The sequence below is a fragment of the Quercus lobata genome, chromosome 9 (genome assembly GCF_001633185.2).
Source record: "Quercus lobata isolate SW786 chromosome 9, ValleyOak3.0 Primary Assembly, whole genome shotgun sequence".
NCBI lineage: Eukaryota > Viridiplantae > Streptophyta > Magnoliopsida > Fagales > Fagaceae > Quercus > Quercus lobata.
In genome coordinates this window covers 49,640,048-49,662,970 of record NC_044912.1, presented here as the reverse complement: position 1 = coordinate 49,662,970, position 22,923 = coordinate 49,640,048, and the positions used below count along the sequence as shown (strand labels likewise).

At 33.3% G+C, this 22,923-nt stretch overlaps 1 protein-coding gene and 1 long non-coding RNA gene across 3 annotated transcripts; both read right to left on the bottom strand.

Annotated features, from left to right (window-relative positions):
- Window positions 1-4,781: 4,781 nt before the first annotated feature.
- On the bottom strand, window positions 4,782-6,592 carry LOC115961051. The gene is made up of 3 exons (XR_004085288.1): window positions 6,467-6,592; window positions 5,587-5,675; window positions 4,782-5,091 (listed from the first exon to the last, which is right to left on the bottom strand). It is a non-coding gene; the product is annotated as an uncharacterized LOC115961051 (long non-coding RNA).
- A 5,700-nt stretch (window positions 6,593-12,292) lies between these two features.
- On the bottom strand, window positions 12,293-18,959 carry LOC115960608 (chloroplast envelope quinone oxidoreductase homolog). 2 transcript variants are annotated; one of them, XM_031079545.1, is made up of 4 exons: window positions 18,771-18,959; window positions 15,755-15,896; window positions 14,591-14,682; window positions 12,293-13,014 (listed from the first exon to the last, which is right to left on the bottom strand). In XM_031079545.1, the coding sequence occupies exons 1-4, from the start codon at window positions 18,834-18,836 to the stop codon at window positions 12,319-12,321; spliced, it is 996 nt and encodes a 331-aa protein (XP_030935405.1). In that variant the 5' UTR covers window positions 18,837-18,959; the 3' UTR covers window positions 12,293-12,318. The 2 variants fall into 2 exon arrangements, with proteins under 2 accessions (XP_030935405.1, XP_030935406.1); XM_031079546.1 differs by lacking the exon at window positions 18,771-18,959 and adding an exon at window positions 17,296-17,318 and having other exon boundaries at window positions 12,294-13,014.
- Between the last annotated feature and the right edge of the window lie 3,964 nt (window positions 18,960-22,923).

Here is a 22,923-nt window from a genome sequence, read left to right as displayed (position 1 = left end):
AATCTCAAAAAAATAACAAATAAAATAAAAACTACATGAAAATATATGGGATAAGGGGGTAATTCTAGCATACCCCCTTTTTTTTTGGGAGTACGGTACCCACTAGTAGGCAACCTGCTATATTAGGTTACCAAAACATCACATTTGATGGTACCCTCCTCACATTATGTAGTACTAACATCACATGTAACTGTACTTTTGTCACATTTAGTAATTCTCTTATTTTTTCTCACATTTGATGGTACCGTCCTCACATTGTGCAGTACCAACATCACATGTGACTGTACTTTTGTCACATTCGGTGGTTCCCTTATTTTTTTTTTCTCACATTTGATGGTATCATCCTCACATTATGCAGTACTAACATCACATGTAACTGTACTTTTGTCACATTCGGTGGTTTCTTTATTTTTTCTAACATTTGATGGTAACATCCTCACATTGTGCAGTACCAACATCACATGTGACTGTACTTTTATCACATTTGGTGGTTCCCTTTTTTTTTTTTCTCACATTTGATAGTACCATCTTCACATTGTACAGTACTAACATCACATGTGACTGTACTTTTGTCACATTCGGTGGTTCCTATATTTTTTCTCACATTTGATGGTACCATTCTCACATTGTGCAGTACCAAAATCACATGTGACTGTATTTTTGTCACATTCGGTGGTTCCTTTATTTTTTTCTCATAATGATACTATCCTCAAATTGCACAGTACCAACATCACATGTGACTGTACTTTTGTCACATTTGATGGTTCCCTTATTTTTTTCCTCACATTTTATGGTACCATCCTCACATTTCGTAGTACCAAGATCACATGTGACTGTATTTGTGTCACATTCGGTGGTTCCTTTATTTTTTTTCTCACATTTGATAATACTATCCTTACATTGCGCAGTACCAACATCACATATGACTGTATTTTTGTCACATTCGATGGTTCCCTTATTTTTTTTTTTCATATTTTATGGTACTATCCTCATATTACGCTGTACCAATATCACCTGTGACAGTTCTTTTCTCACATTTGGTGGTTTCCTTACTTTTTTCTCACATTTGACTGTTTCATCCTCACATTGTACAGTTTCAATATCACATTTAACAATTCTTTTGTCACATTTGGTGGTTTCCTTATTTTTTTTCTTCATATTTGACGGTTCCATTATCGCATTGTGCAGTTCCAATATTACATTTAACAATTTCTTTTGTCACATATAGTGGTTCTTTTATTTTTATTTTTTTCTCAAATTTGATGGTTTCATTGTCATATTAAATAGTATCAACATCGCATCTACTATATTTTTGTCACATGTGACGGTTCTTTAGTTACATTGGGTGGTTCCCTTACTTCTTCTTTTTTTCACATTTGACGATTCCATCCTCACATTGTGTAATTCCAATATTACATGTGACAGTTCTTTTCTCACATTCGATGGTTCCCTTATTTTTTTTCTCACATTTGGCAATTTCATCCTCACATAATGCAGTTTCAACATTACATGTGACAGTTCTTTTCTCATATTTAGTGATTTGCTTACTTTTTTTCTCACATCTAATGCTTCCATCCTCACATTATGCAGTTTCAACATCACATTTGACAGTTCTTTTGTCATATTCAGTGGTTCCCTTATTTGTTTCTCACATTTGACGGTTTCATTCTCACAATGTGCAATTTTAACATCACATTTGATAGTTATTTTGTTACATTTAGTGGTTTCTTTATTTGATGGTTCAATTATCACATTATACAGCTCCAATATCAAATTTGACAGTTCTTCTATCACATATAGTGGTTCCTTTATTTATTTTTTTTCTCAAATTTGATGGTTTCATTGTCACTAGGAATGGCAACGGGTCGGGTTCGGGCCGGGTTTCTTTATACCCGAACTTGACTTGCGGGCCTATACCCATAACCCGAACCAGGCCCGTTTAATAAACGGGTTTTTTTGGTTGCACTCGAACCCGCCCCTTCGGAGGCCACGGGGCCCGCGAGCCCCGACCCAAAATCACAAACAAAGAAATCGATAAAAACCCAAAAGCACAAATCATCACAGAACAACATTTTCCTGGCAATTTTCTTGGCATTCAAACGAATGCCAAGATCTAACAAACCTAGAAATTTTGCAAATCCAAAAATAAAACTAGTAAATTTGAAAATCCCACCAACAAAATACTAAAAAAAAAAAAAAATACCAATAAATTCGGCTCACAAAAACAAAACCCAAACCCAAATTTTGCTCACAAAAACACGAAAATAAAAAAACCCCAACCCATCTAGTGGTGGGTCTATAACTAGTGAGGGGTAGTTCACGGTGGCTGGGCTTGTCGGCGAGGATTTTCTTGGTCGCTTAAGGGAGGGCTTGTGTGGGACTTGATCGCTTGAGGGAAGGCTTGATCAATGATCGCTTGAGTTGAGATTGAAAGTGAGAGTGGAAACTAGAAACTAAGGTTGAGGCATGAGAGGCAGAGAGGGGCGACTGCTGAGTGAGGGTAGAATGAGAGAAGAGTGAGACTTAGGGTTAGATATATGGTAATATATATAGTTAGGTTTTTTGGTAATTTTAGCCAAACTAAGCGGGTCGGGTTTGGTCCGGGTTCGAGCCGGCTTTTTCTTAAAACTCGGATCCGACCCGAACTCGCTTCGGTTTTTTTTTTTTTTTTAAACCCAAACCTGACCCTATTATTTATCCGGTCGGGTAAAATCCAACCCATTATGGTCAGGTCGGGTCGGGTACCCGTGGGTCAGGCAGAAATTGCCATACCCAATTGTCACATTAAGTAGTACTAACATCATATCTGACTCTATTTTTGTCACATTCAGTGGTACTCTATTTTTTATTCTCAAATTTGACAATTCCATTATTACATTATGGAGTACCAAAATTACTTCTGACCGTACTTTTGTCACATTCAGTGGTACCCTATTTTTTTTCCTTACAATTTACAGTTTAATCATCATAGAAGGCAATACCAATGTCACATCTAACCATAATTTTACATTTGGGCTCACTACTGAAGTCACTTTTTTACTTACTAATAATCGCTCATCATAATAGTAAATTTTTAAAAGTTATTAAAAAAATTTAAATCTAAAATCTAAAAAAAAAAAAAAAAGCATCCCAAGAAATTAGCCCAACCACAATAATTACTTTTGTTCACAAAAAAAAAAAAAAAAAAAAAAAATCAGCTGGATTTACTTTGGTTTCTTCCACAAATATTTGAATATACCAATTAACTTCCTACGTATCTCCCTTGGTAGCTTCCATCACATTCAGGGGCATACCTCACTATAAAATAACATAGTTGATGTCACTTTCTTGATGTTTGTATTTTTATTATTTTATATACTATAAAATCGAAGATGTATAACCTTATGTGCTCTCTAATTGTTCTTATGCAACATTTGCAACTTAATCACAGTTGTGTGTTTATTGTGGTGTCCAAGGTTGGAAATAGGGTGACTATACAATTAGCAAGTTATGCAAAAAATTCAATCCAAAGATTGTTGACAATTTTAAAATTTTCAGTAAACACTTGAATTTAAACTACAGATCCAGCATGAAATAGTCATCAATCAAGACTACTACAACAGGTTTTATATTTTTTAGGCATTTTCGTTAGATCCACGTGTGCAAAAGTGTCCCAAATGACTGTGTCTGACACGGGTATAACCACCCCAACACGGGTATAAATTATTATTACATTTAGACCCATCTAAAACAAAATATGCATCCCAAAAAATTTCCACAATAACAAAAATTACCAATAGAAAAGCTAAAAACAATTAAGCACATTTGGCCAATTTTACCCAAAATGAACAACCCAATCCTTTTAAAAAAATTTATCAAAATAATTTTGTTGTTGAGAGTTTAGCATTTCGACCATGATGATAAGTGTGAGCCTCATTTGAGTCAGCATAGCCTCCATTAGCTAAGTTTGAGAGAGCCCTAATAGCACTGAAATGTTTTCGTTGTTGAAGACTTATCAGTGCCACAAAGTAGTTATCTCTCTTTCTCTCTCTCTCTCTCAGGGTTTGGCAAAATTTATACAAACTCTTCATTCTAAAGTCGTTTGGTATTTGTTCCTATAAAATATTGGAACGTGTAATTTGAACATAATTGGCTGTTAAAAGGTTGATTTTCTGAAAGTAGTGTGTGAATGTACAAAATTCTATAATAATCTTTATTTTTTGATGTGTCGTAGATGGAAGAACCACATTTATTTGGATAAGTTTGTCTTGTCAATGGAATTCTCCTCTCTTGAACTGATGGAACATTAGGAGATGTGTTCTAAAATACTATTGGGCTTTATAGAATTTCTTAGGCATACTTATCTTGATTTGTGATATACTTGGAATGGAGTGGATTCTTTTTATCTGTTATCGACATTCATTCATTAGTATGGCACTGTTACCAAGAAATAATTCATCACCACTAGCATCGCAAGGAATAATGCATAAATTATTTTAGGTATCTAAAAAGCCCAAACCTTCTCTTTCCTCCTGTCCACCCCTTCCTTGTAGCATCATAATTAGTGGAAGATGCCATTGGAATCCATTGTGGGCAAGTTATGATTCATTTTAAGGTTACAAAACTTTGAACTTGCACATAACTGTACTCCTAAGTTAAATTTGCTGCTATACCAGTTAAAAGTTTTAAGCTAATAGTTAAATTTGAAGTTAATAGTTTCAACAAAAAATGTCATAGTTTTAACTTTTAACATACAAATGAAGTCCAAGCATGAATGAATTAAGTTTCGCCATAGAATCAAGTTTTGCTAATAACTTTGTTTTGGCTAAAAACTCTATAATAACACATTAGAATCCATACACTGTAGCTACATTTTCTCAACAACTAAAACTAATTTGTTCTTTCAAAAGTTGTATATACTTAACAACCAAGTCTGCAAATATCTTGTCGATGGATGGCGTCCACCTTGTCCTTGAACCTTCCAGCTTTGGTTGATGACTGGCTTCATTGTCCATCTACATGTGTAGAAAATGTAAAGTGCATATTTTGTTTCACAGGATCATCCACTACATTTCCTCCTCCTTAAATTACCCATTGAACAATTTCAGTCCTCTGAGAGAAGAGATCATAGCTAATAGTTAAACACATTTGAATATTTAATACCTGTCTCAAATTCATTACTACATACCAAAAAAATGAAAGAACATAATAAAAAATATATTCAACCAAAAGAAAAAAAATATTGAGAATCAGAAACAATTAGCAAAACCCAAAAAATGCACGCTAGTAAGTGTAAAAAGAGCAATCAAGTTCTCAAAGCCAACAAATACTTTTTCTTCTAAAATCTTACAACATATCCATAATTGCTTCTAGTGTTCAAACCAATCTGTAGAATCTTATTTGATAATTTATGACGCCAACTTTAATTAAGATACATACAAATGAAAGAAATAATAACAGCCCACATAACGATATAAGTCCGGCTTGAACTAGGATGTGAAATTTAAAACACTCACACACACCAAGACTTTTAATATAGAAATAAGCAAACTTTTTGGAAGAAGTAGATCATAGGCTATGTATCCCAGTAGAACATGGATCTCTTACTTTTTGCAATCTCAATCTTCTAGCTCCATGTGCGTTTAACTACATAAATAACACCCAAAGCTGCAAGGCTCCTTACCTCCTTTTTCTCACTAAGAAATTACAAAAGCAAGTGAGAGATGAAGCTAATACAAATAAGGGAAGATATTCCCTAACTCAGCAAGCATAACAGAGAGCCAATGTGAATAAAAGAAATATCACATTAATGTCATGAGTCACCATACTAGCAAGGGACCTTAAAGAAAGAACCAATTTTTTTTTACAAATAATCTTTTTGCTTAAAAGAGTCAAGGACTTATTACATCTTTAAAGGAGATCCAACTGCTATGTGTGTCAATTTATCATTGAATGACATATATTGGGATCCTCCACCTCTACGCACCATACTAACTAATTTACACATTTTAGAACTTCAAAGCCATTGAACAAAAAGAAAGATACACTAGCAATCATAAATGAAAAACTAGAATGAGTGCAAAGATTTATGTCATGAAATCAAATTTTCTATATATTAAACAAATACGTAAAAATTAAAGTTTTGCATTACAAACTTGCTAAGGGATTCTTCAATGGGAAATTTTCACATGGGGTTTCCATTGGGGGAAAAATCGAAGCAAGTGGCTTGATATGCAATTTGAATCTGCCTATTACGAAATTTCAATTAAGATTTCACAACATTACTGCTCCAAAATTCTTAGAGAAAAAAAAAAACCAATTAAATTGGCCCAAATCTTGATGATAAATTCAGGGAAAAGGGAGAAGAGATGAAGAAAAAACCTATCATACCCACACATTCAATTGAAATAAATCATTAATTAAATCCATCATTCAAAAACCCAAATCTTGATGATAAATTCAGGGAAAATGTATGAAGAATGGTTACCTGAGATTTGCATGAAGATGAGGTGAAGATCGGCCAAGAATGATGAGGAGGAGCAAAATTAAAAGAACGCAGTAGAGAAGTAGAGAGAGCACGGGAGACGGTGAGGTGAGAGAGAAAAAAGAAAAAAGAAACGTTTGTTTTTTTTCCCGTGTTTGATTTTATATGTTACCTGCTTGACTGGTAAATGGTAATTCATTAAAATCACATAAACAGCCAAGATGAAAACAAGTGAAATAAATGGTTAGATCAATGGGTGGGTACCATACCCACACAAAAAAAAAGGTGGGTATGGTAGAACGACTCACCTTAGACGACAAACAAGTTTGTATCCAAACTTTGTCCTTATAATTTTATTTTGAATATTTGTAGATTATAATTTTATCTTGAAAGTTTCAAAAGGTTGTCATCTATATCTATTGTATTATTTAAAAAGCTTCCAAGCCATCTAAGCCTTGGACTATAAATAAAAATTCTAAAGTAGTAAAGTTTAGGAAAAAAAAAAACAGTTTTTTTTTTTTTTCATCTCATTTCTCCATATCCCATAAAATTAGGCACCACCTCTCTTTACACTTTCTAACTCTTTTTTTTGAGATAATCTCAAAAAAAATAACAAATAAAATAAAAACTACATGAAAATATATGGGATAAGGATAAGGATACATTTTTAAACAAATTAACGTGGGTTTTTTATTTTTATTTTTTTAATATTATTATTATAGGAATCTTTTTTTTTTTTTTTTTTTTTTTTTTTTTTTGGGTTAGAAAATTGAAATGAATGTTATTTTTTCCTTTTAGGATAGATATAGATTAAATAATCACACGTTTACACTTTACATCTTTCTAAAATAAAACTCTTTTTGGTGTTTTATTTATTTATTTATTTATTTATTGCTTATCTATTTATCTATCCTACTTATAATAAATATGTAAAATTGTAGTAATCCCAAATTATTATGAATGCAAATTATTAAGTTTTACAAAAATAAAAATAAAAGAGAGCTAGTCTCATTTGAATATTATTTATTTATTATTTTATCTTTTTTATGGGATATTATTTTTTTCTTTAATGCTCCTTTATTATTATTTTTAATCTTTCTGTATTCTTCATTTTTCATTTCCAATAATAATATTTTTCAAATTCCTAACCACTATTTTTTTTCTAAGGAAAAATATCACTAATTTAAAAAGTAACAAAATATTACAACATTTTCATAACATCTTTTGTCTTTAGCTATGCTCAATTCTAATATTTTACTAATTAATTTAATTTTCTTTTGAAAGTATGAAAGGTTGACATCTCAGCTTTGTGAAAATTTTGTGATAATTTGTCGTGTTCTAACATCAAATATATTCTCTTTTCCACTTATTTATTTTCCTCCATGAACCAGTCTTCTTTCTCTCTTATTCTTTTTCTTCTTCACCCAAAACCAAACCTTCTCTCTCCATACTCCCAAAGACCACAAATTTTTACTCAAAAAACAAAGACCACACATGATGTCGCAGAAACCAAAAGAAAACATATACAATGCTCTCTTTGATGGACAGAAACTAAACTAATAATTCCTATAGGTAGTAGATCTCGAATCTATGAGGAGTTTCTTGAATCCACAAGGTGATAAAACTGGAATCCACCAGAGAAGAAAAATAGAAAATTGATAAAAGTCTGTCTTTATTGATAATAGTCTAATTTGCCTCTGATGGCTACAAAATATATAAATATTGAAAAAAATGTCTAAAACCCTAATTTGCACTAATTACGCGATTAGGTGACAATATACTGAAATTTACCAAAAATAGCAAAATCGAGTTAAATGCAGAATCATAAACTACTAGCCTTAAGGGTCATCCCAAAATAAGCGGGACCTTATTTTGACTTTTGAGCAAAAAGTTATTAAGGAAACAAAAATTACTATAAATGGCAAAATCGTAGTTTTCGGGGCTTAAATGAAGGAATTCGCCATTTTCAAGGGGTATTTCATGACAAAGTGATGACTATTGCTCAAAAGGCCACTTTGCTTCAGCTAGCCAAATTTTGTGTGATTCCGACTCCAAGGCTCATGATTTCTACTGGTGCATTTTTGCCTTGCACGATGATTTTAGGTGTGCATGACAGTCTAGGAAGGCCATGGTATTTTGTTCTACATCAACACATTTACTTTTACTGCATCAGAGAGAGCATCATTGAGAGTTTGAGAGACAAAGATCAGCGTTCCAAAATCTAAAGAGAGAGTTGCTTAGAGGAGTTAAGATTGGATCCTTATATTTTGCCATTTTGGGTTTTATTTGTTAATTTGTTTACATTTTGCCATATTATCAGCAGTGAACCCAAATGGAAACAAGTAATAAATTGTTGCCTTTTTTTTTTTTTGGTGGTGAAATTGTTATTATAAACATGGTGTGTATGTAACACTAAAAATGTGTATAAGAATTTATACACTCTATTATGGAAAAATATTGATTTGCTACCTTATTCTCCTAAACTTTCCATTTTGACATTCTTCTTTGCCATATAATATTTAGGTGAAAACGCAAATTGCACCATTTAAGTTTGGCTGAAATTCATCTCCATCTTCTAATTTTATTTCTTTTAATTGAGTCTTTTAAATTTCAAATTTATTCAATTCAAATCTTTTGTCCAATTTTGTTAAAAAAATTGCCATTAAAAGGATATTATTTTTACATGAAAAAATCTATAAAATTAATTTTAAAAATTTACAGATTTTTTATGTAAGAATTATTTTCAAAACAAATGTTTTTTCATTAGTTAATTACTTTTTTTTCCAAATAAACGCTAATAATGCTCCCATTTATTTACGCGAATAAAAATGATTGTTCATATAATAACTTCGACTGAATTATAAGAAATATTACTAATTTTTCACAAAAACCAAACAATAAAACAATTACTTTATGGCTCATTTTCTAGATTGCAAACATAAAAGTGAGTCAATTAAGAAAAATGAAATCAGATACATTTATGTGATGCATGAGGGTTCAAATGGACCCAAATAAATGGAGTTGGTTATGACTTATGAGAGTTCTAACCTAAACAAAGGAGATTCTGGCATTTTACCCTTAATTTTTTAAAAAATTGGCAATATGCCCTTATTTGCAAACTATATAGGGACGTGCCCCTGTTTCGATACTCGATTACCCTAAAATCGAGTTATGCCCGATCAAACTTAAAAAAAAAAGAAAAAAAAAATTTGCATAGAACTCGAGTTTCAAGAAATCGAGTTCAATGCAAAAATTTTGATCACCCCATATTCAGGGAGCCCTATAGCGGCGTTTTTAAGCTCTATAGTGACGTTTTAAAACCCTATAACGGCATTTTCCTGCAAAAATTTTTTTAAGTGTGTTCAGGGAGCCCTATAGTGACGTTTTTAAGCCCTATAGTGACGTTTTAAATCCCTATAGCGGCGTTTTTCTGCAAAATTTTTTTGTAAGTCCCCATACCAGGTTCAAGGAGCTCTATAGTGACGTTTTTAAGCCTTATAGTGACGTTTTAAATCCCTATAGCGGTGTTTTGGAACTCGACTTCCATAAAATCGAGTTCCATACTTTTTTTTTTTTTAAAGTTTGATCGGGCATAACTCGATTTTCTACAAATTGAGTATTTCATTGAAACTTGATTTTAAGGTAATCGAGTATCAAAATAGGGGCATATCCCTATATAGTTTCGAAATAGGGACATATTACTAAATTTTTTAAAAATTAAGGGCAAAAGGCTAGAATCTCCCCTAAATAAATGCAAAACTTGATAAAGTCTTGGAACCGGACACAACATTTCTTATACTTTGCTTCTGTAGCAAAAATAGAACAAAAGTTTCTTGTCGCTTTCTTCTCATTTTATAGGAGAGAGCTTTAAGGAATTTTGCACTACTTATCTGAGGATTCTGGCATTTTACCCCTAATTTTGAAAAAAATTAGCAACATGCCCCTGTTTGCAAACTATATAGGAGCGTGCCCTTGTTTCGATACTCGATTATCCTAAAATCGAGTTCAATTAAATACTCGATTTGTAGAAAATCGAGTTATGCCCGATCAAACTTAAAAAAAAATATAAAAAAAAAAATTTCCATAGAACTCGAGTTCCATGCAAAAAAATTTTTTATAAGTGTGATTGCTCTATATTCAGGGAGCCCTATAGTGGCGTTTTTAAGCCCTATAGTGACGTTTTAAAGCCCTATAGCGGCATTTTCCTGCAAATATTTTTAGAAGTGTGATTGGCCCATATTCACGGTGCCCTATAGTGGCGTTTTTAAGCCCTATAGTGACGTTTTAAGGCCCTATAGTGGCATTTTTCTGCAAAATTTTTTATAAGTGTAATCGCTTTGTTCTGGGTGCCCTATAGTGATTTTTTTTAGGCCCTATAGTGACGTTTTTAAGCCCTATAGCGGCGTTTTCCTGCAAAAAATTTTTATAACTCCCCATACCAAGTTCAAGGGGCCCTATAGTGGCGTTTTTAAGCCCTATAGTGACGTTTTAAAGCCTTATGGCGGCGTTTTGGAACTCGACTTCCCTAAAATCGAGTTCTATGCTTTTTTTTTTTTTTTAGTTTTATTTGAAATAACTCGATTTTCTACGAATCGAGTATTTTAATGAAACTCGATTTTAAAGTAATCGAGTATCGAAACAGGGGCATATCCCTATATAGTTTCGAAAAAGGGACATATTGCTAATTTTTTTCAAAATTAAGGGCAAAAGGCTAGAATCTCCCTACTTCTCTAACATAGAATATCAGACTCTACGGATTAAAAAACTATGCAGATCAAAACCTAAGACGGTAAAAACAGAGACAGACACATACACTAGGAAAACATGAAATATTAATTCCTTAACGTTTGTACTTCAATGTTAAAACTTACATACGTGTTTCAGTGATGCAAAGTTGCGGACAGGATCATCTGCAAAGAATCACCACCTAAGACTTATGTTTTTGTTTTTGTTTTTTTATTTTTATTTATTTATTTTATGTACATGACCTATAAAACCCCTCATTTAAGGGTGCGTTTGAATCGACTTCAAACGATTTTCGGAAATCAATTTCCGGAAAATGGAGCGTTTGGCTGTGACGGAAAATATTATTTTCCGGAAATCCTTTTCCTGTTGACCGAAATTTGAAGCCTTGACCACGGAAATTAGAATCTGCCTTCATTTTCACTTCATTTCATTTCCGGAAAAAGAGAGAGAGAGAGAGAGAGAGAGAGAGAGAGAGAGAGAGAAAAGAGAGAGCCCAGATCAGAGAGAGAGAGGGACGATCGCGCCGCTCGTCTGACGATCGCACCGCGCCGACGAGCGGCGCGGTGGACGATCGCGATCGTCGATCGAGCGACGCGATCGACGAGCACAGACGAGCGCGCTCGTCTCTCGTCGATCGACGATCGCGATTGACGAGCGCGCTCGTCTCTCGTCGATCGACGAGCGCGTTCGTCGATCGACGAGCGCGTTCGTCGATCGCGATCGTCGATTGACGATCGCGATCGTTCGTCGATCGTGATCGTCGATCGACGATCGCGATGGACGAGCGGCACTCGTCGATCGACGATCGCGATGGACGAGCGCGCTCGTCGATCGACGAGCGCCGCTCGTCGGACGCTTGTCGGACCTCGTCGGACGAGCGTTTCGCCGGATTTGATGTATTTTCTGGTAAATTGATTAAACGAACCAAACACCAAAATTAATTTTCCGTAAAATGAATTTTGTGACAGCCAAACACATGAAAACGTTTTCCTTTCCGGAAAATAGCATTTCCGGAAAATAGCATATTTTCCGGAAATGATTTTACGCGAACCAAACACAGCCTAAGTGCATACAAATTCAAGAATTCCAAGCATATTATACTTATGGGCTCATGGTTCCACGATAATCTTCCCTGTAGCATGGCCGTCAATACTCTTAGCCCAAGCATCTTCAGCCTTGCTCAGGGAATGCTTCGAGTCAATCACAGTCTTAAGTTTACCTTCCTTCACCAACTTAACAAGATAATCCAGGTTCTCACCCTTGGCACTTAACAATACAGGCAATAGCTGCTTCTTTGAGAAGGTAAGTTTCTTTACAGCAAATGTCATAATGGCACCAGGTCCAGGAGTTAAATCTAAGACCTTCCCATCTGCACTCAAATTAGGCTCAAAGGTTGACCAAGGAATGTCTCTTGCGCAGTGGATCACGGCATCATACTTCTTACCAGATGGGCTCTTCAGAGCTGCCCCATCTGGAGTCTTGTAGTCTAGAACCTCATCAGCCCCCAAGCTCTTGACAAAGTCAATGTTGCGGGCCCCACAAGTAGCAGTCACATGAGCGTTTCCAAGCTTTGCCAGTTGAACAGCATAGTGACCCACACCACCTGAGGCAGCGGTAATCAGAATGTTTTTCTGCGGGCCATGGCCACTTCCATCAAGGTTGATCCCAGCAGCTTGGGTGAGAGCCTGGTGAGCTGTAAGACCAGCGACTGGTAAGGCTGCAGCTTCAGCTGCTGAAACTTCAGCTGGCCTAGAAACTGTCAGTCTGTCCTTAGTCACAGCAAACTCAGCTAGTCCACCTCCGTCCTGTCAATATATAATTAACATGGTAAGAGATTAATCAGGAATGGAATGTGCTATAGATCACCACTGTATGTGTCCCAAATCTGGAAGTAATTTTTTTAAAAAAAGAACAAATTCATGGAAGCCTAGGCCAAATTATGTAACAGCCCAGAGAACAGAATTCACTACTATGGTGAGCAGAAAATTCCAGCACACTAGTTCTGGAAAACCCAATATTTTCAACCTTTTATTCTCTTTTATAGTCTTTCTGAAAAGCAATATAGAAAGTAAAAAAAAAAAAAAAAAAAAAAAAAAAAAAAAAAAAAAAAATCATATATATATTAAAGTTCTTGGCCAATACAAGGCTCAATTAGGAGTATTAACTTATAACTACCTTCTTGAATTCTAACTTTTAGTAAAACAATCTATTGAAGTTAAATACAAGTCCATTCCACATTCCCAGATTAGTGGCCTACACTTCCTGTTCCCATTCCATGTGCCAGAACAATCCACAATCTAAATATCTCACTTCGCAGTTACAGACAAATGTATTGGATAAGGTGAGTTTTGAAACTTGATTTTCTTTAAAAATAAACGCATTTGTCAATATAACAAGTGAAGGAAAAAATGATAATCTGGTTACTCCCAAACGGGCCAAACCTTTATTGCTGTGCTTGGATATCAAATGAAAGGCAACACAGGCTTGTTTGACTGTGGCAATTAATTAATTTAATTGATCAATATAAGAAAGTGATGGCTGATGATTTGCATCCACGCTTACTAATTACAATAGTTCAACTCAATTGCAAGGATTCTTCACTGGTTCTCTTTTTGAGTGGTCTTTTGTATCGGGTATCACAGGTAATATCTCTGTTCAATCCTTCATAGAGTAGAGTCATTTGTAGATATTTTTTCAATTGTAATTCTTTAGGCTTCTTCCTGTCTTTTTCACAAAGTAGTCTCATTTCAATAAAAGTTTATTACCTATATATAAAAATAAATAAATTACTTGATTGAATTTAAGCCAAGGTGGAGACTTGCTGCATTGGTTACTTTCTTGGTGTTTTCTTTGAGTGGGGAAAAGTAATTTCTTGTCAAAAAAAAAAAGTCGGCATTTTTTGTCTACTAAAGAATGGAATTTGAAGCCTTATATATGGAAAGAACAATATAAGGTTTAGTTGACCTTGGCCCAAAATCCCACCACATAGAGAAGAGGAGTAAGTACTATATGGTTCAGGTGTATAGGAGGTCTATTAATAGAGATAACTTGTTTATTCCTGAATGTGTTAACATTACCACTTTTTTTTATTTCATTCTAGTTAAAAGGGGTGAAGAAGATCAGAGATATAATAAATGAGATATAATAAATTCACTGCGACTAATCTCTCACCTTCCCTTTTTTTCTTTTTCTTTTTTAATTTTAGACTTTTAAAAATTAGAATTACTTCGAAAATAGAAAGAATAAAAGTGGGTTCAACTTCAGTGAAACTCAAGCAAGGCTCTAATTAAAATTATTAAGATAAGAATGATGATAGATATGGGGGTATGAATATTAATTAAAGGGAAGCATAAAACCAAAGGAATAAGAATGAGTTCTCACGGCATGGTTAGTTGTAGCTACAACTTTGTCACCAGCTTTGAAACTTTTGACTCCTGGTCCAACCTCTACAACCTCTCCTGCCACATCAGTACCTTTTCCAACAGAAAATATAATCAACAAAAGGCAAAGATGGAAGACTTCCCAAAATTTTGCAACACGCAACCATCAGCATGAAATTCAGCTCAATAGATATATCACTAAACTGCTTATTAGTTAAGAAAGTTATACCATTTATAATGTGATGGTTATAGAATCTTCAGGACCACATGAATGGCATAAATGCAATTTTTGGCTTTCAAAGTTCATAATCTTAAGGCTATTTGCGTGTTTTATTGAAGAAGATGTCACATGCTCCTACCTTTTTAAATTGACATAAGTAGTTGAACTATAAAACCCATACAACAATAGTGAGGTGTTCCTCTTCATGCCAAATTGAGTAGCCTGAACAAATCCAGTCACCAAATCAAACAAACTTGGAGAAAAAGTGGTGTAAGGATTACTTTTTATTTTAATTACTCTATAATTATTGTAAGTTACACCCATGGCCATGGGTTTAAAAACTGCAACCTTATCCTCCATCCCATTATTCCAGGATAAATGTCATTTGAGTTAAAGCAATAGCACATCAAGGAAACATTTTTACACGTAATAAGAAACACATCATAAGCTGATGCAGTAGCAATGATTGTCCTGCATCAATAGCATAGTGCTGAAAGCATGGCATTTGAAAGGGAGGGGAAGAGCACAACATTCAATCCTTGTCCCTCGGAAAAAGAAAGAAAAAAGTACAAATTTCCTGTTGGTATCTGCTTGCATCTGCAGTATTAAAGAAACATGTATATGCATCCTTGTGATTGATACACAAATGGCCGCTAAAGGAGCATCCATAAAATACTTACTGTCATAACTTTTTTCTTTCTTAGTTAACTTGAACAGGGCATTTACAAATTAAATGATATGTTCTGTCATGCTTAGCACTTACTATTAGTCAAGCATATTTGTCAAAAATTAACTTCAAAATAGTAACAGGAAAACAAAAGTCAACATATGGCTTAACTCAGCTTCACAAATGTCAATGAAGTGTATGTATTAAACTACTTCCCTAGGTAAAAAGGGCTTCAAAAAAAAGTTCTGTTAATGGAACCACACTCAATAAAGAATTACCAGGTATGTGAGGGAACCTGCGAGGATAAAAAGGCCGCAGCACGCCTTTGTGAATTTTCCAATCAATTGGATTTAGACTAGTTGCCTCCAGTTTCAGCAAGAGCTCATCCTTCTTTGGAATGGGAACTGGAACTTCAACATGCTGCAATAATGTGAAAATTATATATTATCTTTAAAAGCACAAACAGGAATACTAACATAATTTCAATGACTTCTAACACTACAGCTCTGGAAAGCAAGCAGCAGATGCAAGGGAAATATTCACAGAAAATAAAACCACAAAACTACATTCACAACTTTAACTTCTTTAAGTTTCCAACTAGAAAGAGATTGGGACCATCAGCTGTCACTAATTTTCCACAAAGGCTATGATTAATCATTCTGGGACCAGGGCTTCTAAAGAAGTCAAAGTGCTGAAGAGGTGCAGCCACAAAGAAAAGTTGTTAACAAGCATTATAATCACAAGATGAGACTTTCACAAAGCTTCCAAACCCAAAATTGCAATCTGAACTGAGACCAAATAAAGGGAGGCAGTTTATTTAAACATCATGGATCATCAATTAAATTAACCCTTCATGCATTCCAACACAAGTCTGATTTCAACCATTTAAGCTTCATTGGCATGAGGAAGAACATATCGTAGAGCTGAGATACCTCCATTGTATCTAAGTACCATAATCCTAACTCTATTCTTGGTAACCACAAATCCAACTCATGTAGATATGAGGATCCATGCTGTTCCAAAACTACACCATAGCAAGTTCAATTTTTCTCAACTTGAAGTTCTTAGTTCTTCAATTTTTTGTTAAACTGCACCACATCAGAGTCCTTAGTTCTTCTCTCTTGAGGTTCAGGGGGGAAAAAACAGAACTTTGACATTATCTTCAACTTGTTATCAGTTACACAGACCAGGCTGAAGAATCATTCTATTATTTAATTTAAAGTGTGTAAATTGAAATCTGCTTACTATTTTCAATAGCTGATGGTTGAAATTAACTCACAGAAACTTGAATTTCGACACATATCTGAGGTTGATAATAATTACATAAAAAAAGAGGAAGACAAAAGAAAACAAATATCTAGACCAGATTTGGAAAAATGTTCCTGAGAAACTGTCATATCTGTCAATAAAACCTTCAAATAGCAAGTTTGGCAAAATATGGAACTGCCCTATTGCACTATGACACATTAAAAGTATTAATAAAACAATTATTTTTTGATGATTGTGATGCAATGATGCATCATCAAATGCTTGATACATGTGTGAGCACATACAGTAGACTTATATTCCTTGCATTCTAAAGTTTGTAAAGGCTGTAATCATACTCACAAACAGCAATGTATAATGTAAAAACAATTAATGAGAAGGGTAGGAAAGAGAAGATGAAGCAACTAGAAAAAAGAATACAGAAAGAAGGAAAGGGATGAAAAAAATTTGCAGAACCAGTGTCATATGACTCATATCCAGCATTCTAGTATTATCCCTCAGGGTCCTGACATACAGAGCGCTTTCTGCAGCAAGAAAAGCATCAGTAACTTACTCTTTGGACCATGAAGAGATCTATACAACTCACCCCCAGTCATTACATGCATATCCCCAAACTTTTTCCTAACATAAAATTTCAGCTTCGTTAAAAAAACTATAGTCATTAATTTTTTTTTTTTTTTTTTCAGATGGCCATATATGCTGCTTTTTCTTTTTTTTACATGCTTTTATAATAAATGCACCCAATTCATATATTAATCTCCCAACAGTTATTTTTTCCCTAGAAATTTGCCCCCAATTATTCCAAAATTTTGAATAACTCTAGGTGAATGAATTTGACAGGAACCAAGTATCAACTATTCAGATTCCATAATACCCATGTTCAACTGCCAAAGAAAGTACAATCACATGTATATATCACTTCTCATTAATTTTCTACAAACTATTTATCAGGAAAACAAAAAATAAAAATAAAAAAACAAAAAACAAAAAACAAAATGATGAACCTTGCAGCCTGACAAAAAAAAAATATGTAGGCTACTTTGCTATTACCTATTACTACACCGCAGACTGAATCCAAATAATTTCCAAAGAAAGGAAAAATAAAAACCCCAACCTGTCATTACAGAAATATTACCCATCCCTTCTAAAAATTTTTATTTTAAGTATTGAAATTTCAAATTTTGTGAAGAGGAGGACAGGTTGACTTTGGATTTCCATCACAAGTCAGATCATTTCCTTCTGTTTTACTTTTACACATAAGATATAATAGAGTTCATCAATTATTATTATTATTATTATATGCGATGATGACAAGGCTATATACTATATAGATATAATAGTGCCCATCATTGCCTTCACCAAACTACAAATTGTTTTATAAAAATGATATCATTTAAACCCCTAAAAACCCAACTTCAAAATAAGTCTCCAATGAAATTTTTTAGTTTTAAAAAAATATAATAGTTTCACTTAGTTGCTCACATAAACAGAAAACAAAACTAAGCCCCTTGATAAACAAGCCAACCAAAGAAAAAAAAAGTTCATCTATACACGTCCTAATTCCTCCTATATTTTGATTTTAACCTCGTACTATATAGCACATGAGCCAAAAATGATTTGAAAAACAGAGAAAAAGAATTACAAATACTGGTGAAAGATAAATGCTAGATCTGTAACAATTTCATAACATTTTCACAACAAATCCTAAATGACAGCTTATTACTAGTTGTTATTGTTAGGTCAAAGAAGTAACCTCATTGGTAGGTTCAAATTTGAATTAATAACAGCTAACTACTTATAATTTGTTGTGAAAATATTATGGATGTAATACTTCTTATCGGTGAAATGAGTCTTGAATCCAAACCTCATGCTATAATCTTATTTGCAAATTACAATCTTTTTCTAATCTAAAAGTACAAATTTGAACACAAGTTATCAGCAATCATGAAACTTCATATATATTAGGATAAACCCCGATAACAAAATTCAATCGTAATTGTAAAAATGAACAAAAAAAATGAAAATAACCTTCAAACCAGCAGGTCCTCCACCATAGCCAAAGTACTGAACCGCATGCATAAGCGTTCCTGCCATATTCACAGATGAGAAGGTTGACAGTGATTTTGTATGTGAAGGAGTGGGAAAGAGAGAACAGCCTAGAATCTATGACATCCAACCTGTGTCGGATTGATTGTATGTACAGAGAGAGAAGATTTTATAGAAGGACCAAATTGTAGGACAGATAAAATGCACTTGTAATTTGGGAGATAATACAAAATGCATTGGATGCATGTTTTTCCTCTCACATGAAGGTGGATCCCACATGCATTGGGTCCAATAAGAGGGAGAAAAATGCATCCGATGCATGGTATACCACCTCGTAATTTAGACCTTATATCATTCACATTAGTTATGCAAAAATTCATTAAATTCTATTTAAGGGCTCTCCTATTTGGGATTTTATTTTTGGTGCTTCAAAAATATCCTTGCACCCTACTTTTCACATAGGCAAAACTTGAGCACAATTCTATAAAATACATTTGTATACCTTGTAAAACATAGCCTACAAAATTGAACCCACTCTCCTGTCAGTTTTCCAACTGAACTTCACCCAAAATACTCACACTCACTTTCTTGTCCCTAAATAAAAATTTGTGTTAGGTTCTAAAAGTTTAGAACAATTGGCAAACCATGAACATAAACTTGTCTAGATATAGATCTTAGAGTCTATAGGATTTATTAAATAATGCTCAAGATGCTGCAAGTCATAATAAAAAAATAAAAAAAAAATTGTAGGTTCAAGAATTCGAAACATGCTAGATTCAACCGATCGAGAGAACATGTTCGACCGATTGAAAGATGGATTCTGCAAAATTTAATTAAAGCCCAACAGCTCATTAAATCCATTAAGTGATTAGAGTTTCAAATTTATTTCACATAGTATTTAAAGAAAATCCTAAGGCACGCTTTGTTATGACTTTGAAGGTGCTCTTGTGAAATCTAAAAGGTACTATGCATTCTCTTTTCAAAGTCACTACCAGAAATTATTCTCATACCATTAAAACCGGTAGATCTGAAGTTGTTGCAACAAGATCATACATAGTTGATAATTTAAACCTTCAAGAGTGGTCTAGAAGTCACAAACTGGAGAGTTTGTGTTACTAAATCTTTGAGTGGGATCTCAAAGTCACAAGCGTAGGAGTTTGTGTTTAGTAAATCCAAGATAGAAGAGTCTGTAGAGTTGGAGCTGCACGTGGTCGTGTTAGTAAGTTCTACAAAAAGTAGCTTTAGATTTAGGTTTTAAATCTATTGTAATCTTATATTCTATCATAGTGAATTTGTTTACCTTGAGGATAGTTAGGTTAAATTCTCTTCAAATTTTTTACCTTAAAATTGGATGGTTTCATTGGTTTTCCTGGATAATCACTTTTTCGCACTAGTTAATATGCATGAGCTTAACCTAGATCTGAATAATTAACCTATGTAACTACTTAACTAATTCATTAGGTTAAACTAGTTTGTTTATAATGGGTCTAAACAAAACAAACAATTTGTCTAAAATGTAAAACTCACTTTCTAAATTTCATGTAATCATTTCAATCCTCTAACATTGTTTTCATTCATTTCAGTCCTTAAGTTTACACAATTAAGGTTTTTTTTGTCAACTTCTGTTAATTTTTTTTTTTTTTTTTAAATTCTAGAACTTATTTTTCAATCATTAATTGGATTTTTTATTTAAAAAAGTTGAAGAAAAATATTAAAAATGTGGACAATTAACCGCAATATTTAACAGAAGTTAAGATACCGTAATTGAATAAACTTAAAATTTAAAAGACTGAAATAAATTTCGGTAAAACTTGAATTTTGCATTTTAGCCCAAAAAATTTGCTTTAATAACAAGGTTAACACTGGTTTGAAAATCCTAACTGCTATCTCAACTCCCACTGAGTCTGAATCCAAGAAAAAAGAACCCACACTCGTATCAGTTTGGTTTAACACTCAAAGTCTCAAAGTTCTGGCTTTAAGTTTTTCTTTCATACGTTTAATGGGCAAAGCAAAGGTTCTGTAATTTTTTTTTTTTTTTTTTCCCATGGTTTTGCTCCATCAACAGCTCAGTAGCCGATGATGTTGGGAGAAGATTCCAACCGAGTTTTTGTTGTCTTACTTTAATTTACTGTGATATCAAAATCCAAACATGTCCAAGGAAATTTTTACAAGTTGTTGGATATTGGGATGGAAATTTTTACAAGTTGTTGAAGAATATAGTCATTGTATGTCACACAGAGGGATTTGGTTCTATGATTTAAAATTTTGGATTGTGAGGTCTTTTTGTAACACTCTGCGCAAACCTAGCCTTAGTCCACTTTTTTTTATAATATATTTTCTGTTTTGGACCTTTTTTCCTTTTTAGAGTAATCTTTTTGGGAGTTTAGGAAATATGCTCTATAATTTATTCTTTATTCAAATTCAAATGTTTTAATTTGCACTATCCCCAAAAAAAAAAAAAAGTTTTAATTTGCACTATCCAAAAAAAATAAAAAAATTTAATTTGCAAATTCTGAAGATGCATGCATTTCATACAAATACAAACATCTTCCTCTATTGAGTTCTTTGTAGGTTCATGAAAGGTGTATATCACAAAAATTGAGGATCTTTCACATTAAAGAAAGTTCTTCAAAAAAATTATGGAAAGGGTAATCGAAAGGAATCCTTTTGAGAGAGTTGTGAATAGTTACGCAATATCATTTATTGGTCTTGTTAATGAGTACTCTTAGAACATTTGTTAATAGATTATTTTAGGAAATTTTTAGTACCACATTCATAGAAAATATAAAAAATAGTTATTTTTTTTCCCCATAAAAAATTTCTAGAAATATTCCTAAACAAATATCCTTAATGCATCCATTAACTTTTCACATTATTTATATTTTGCATGTGCATTTAGTTGGTCTACTAAAGTGTATTTGTGAAAAAAAAAAAATTGCAAATCCTTGAAACCTCATTCTCTGTTGAAAATTTTTCTCTACACCATGTAGTGTCAATGATCCCACCCCTAAAATAAAAATGAATTAATTAAAGGTGAAAATACTATTTTAGTTCCTACATTTTAGGTTCAGAGTCAATTGGTTTCTGTTATTTTCAATTTGTAGTCAATTTAGTCCCAACTGTCAACTCACTAACGGAAAATGCCTATGCGGCAAACGATGTGCACAATTGGCACACATGTGGCTAATAAAATAATAAAAAAAGCATTTAATTGCTATTAAAAAAAAAAGACAGGACAACATATTTTTTTATTTAAAAAAATACCACATCAACATTTTGAAAAAAAAATATATATATATTACCAATTTGAAAAAGTTTAGGTATCAAATTTGGTGTGACAAGCTCATATTACTTGTCCAAACCCAATCAATCCCCAAAAAAAAATTAATTTTTTGCCAACCTGCACAACTCATCAAGTCAAAACTACTAGATTTTCAATTGATTGTAGAGGCTGGTTGGCTAGTGGTGGATTGGAATTTTTCCCACCCATAATGACCTCAACTCGCCTAATTTGACTCGGGCACGATCCTAACAAGGATTGATATTGGTGAAGAATCAAATTAGGTTGCAGCCCTCATTAGCGAAGGGACATGTTTCATACTATTTTCCTACCATTTGAGGGTTTTTTTTTTTTTTTTGAGAAACTTTGAGGCTGAAGTGATACACGTAATCCTCCCAAATCTATTGGAGTCTTCACAATGAAGAATGCCTATGATATAGCAAAACAATTCATTTAGGAAGGATACATAAGGTTAATAGAGAGCTCAGATGGCAATTGGTTGAAACCGTTATGGAATATTTGTGACAAAATAATAAAGGTACCAATCTCACCGCCAACTCCCCATCAAATCCATACTCAGATGCTCTTCGTTCTTCAACTTCATTGCCCAACTTTTTTATTTTTTATTTTTACCCGAGTCCTAATTAAGGTTTTTGGGTACCCATTATATATGCAATTACCAAAGTTATCCCAACTAAACCATTCACATTTGTTTCTCAAAAAAAAAAAAAAAACCATTCACATTTGCTTTCTCTCTTTTTCTTTTTCCTTTCTAAATGTCTGATTGTGAATAATATTTAAAGAGTAAGCATTTTTTTTAAACATAAAATATAGTAAAACGTTAAAGGAAAAACT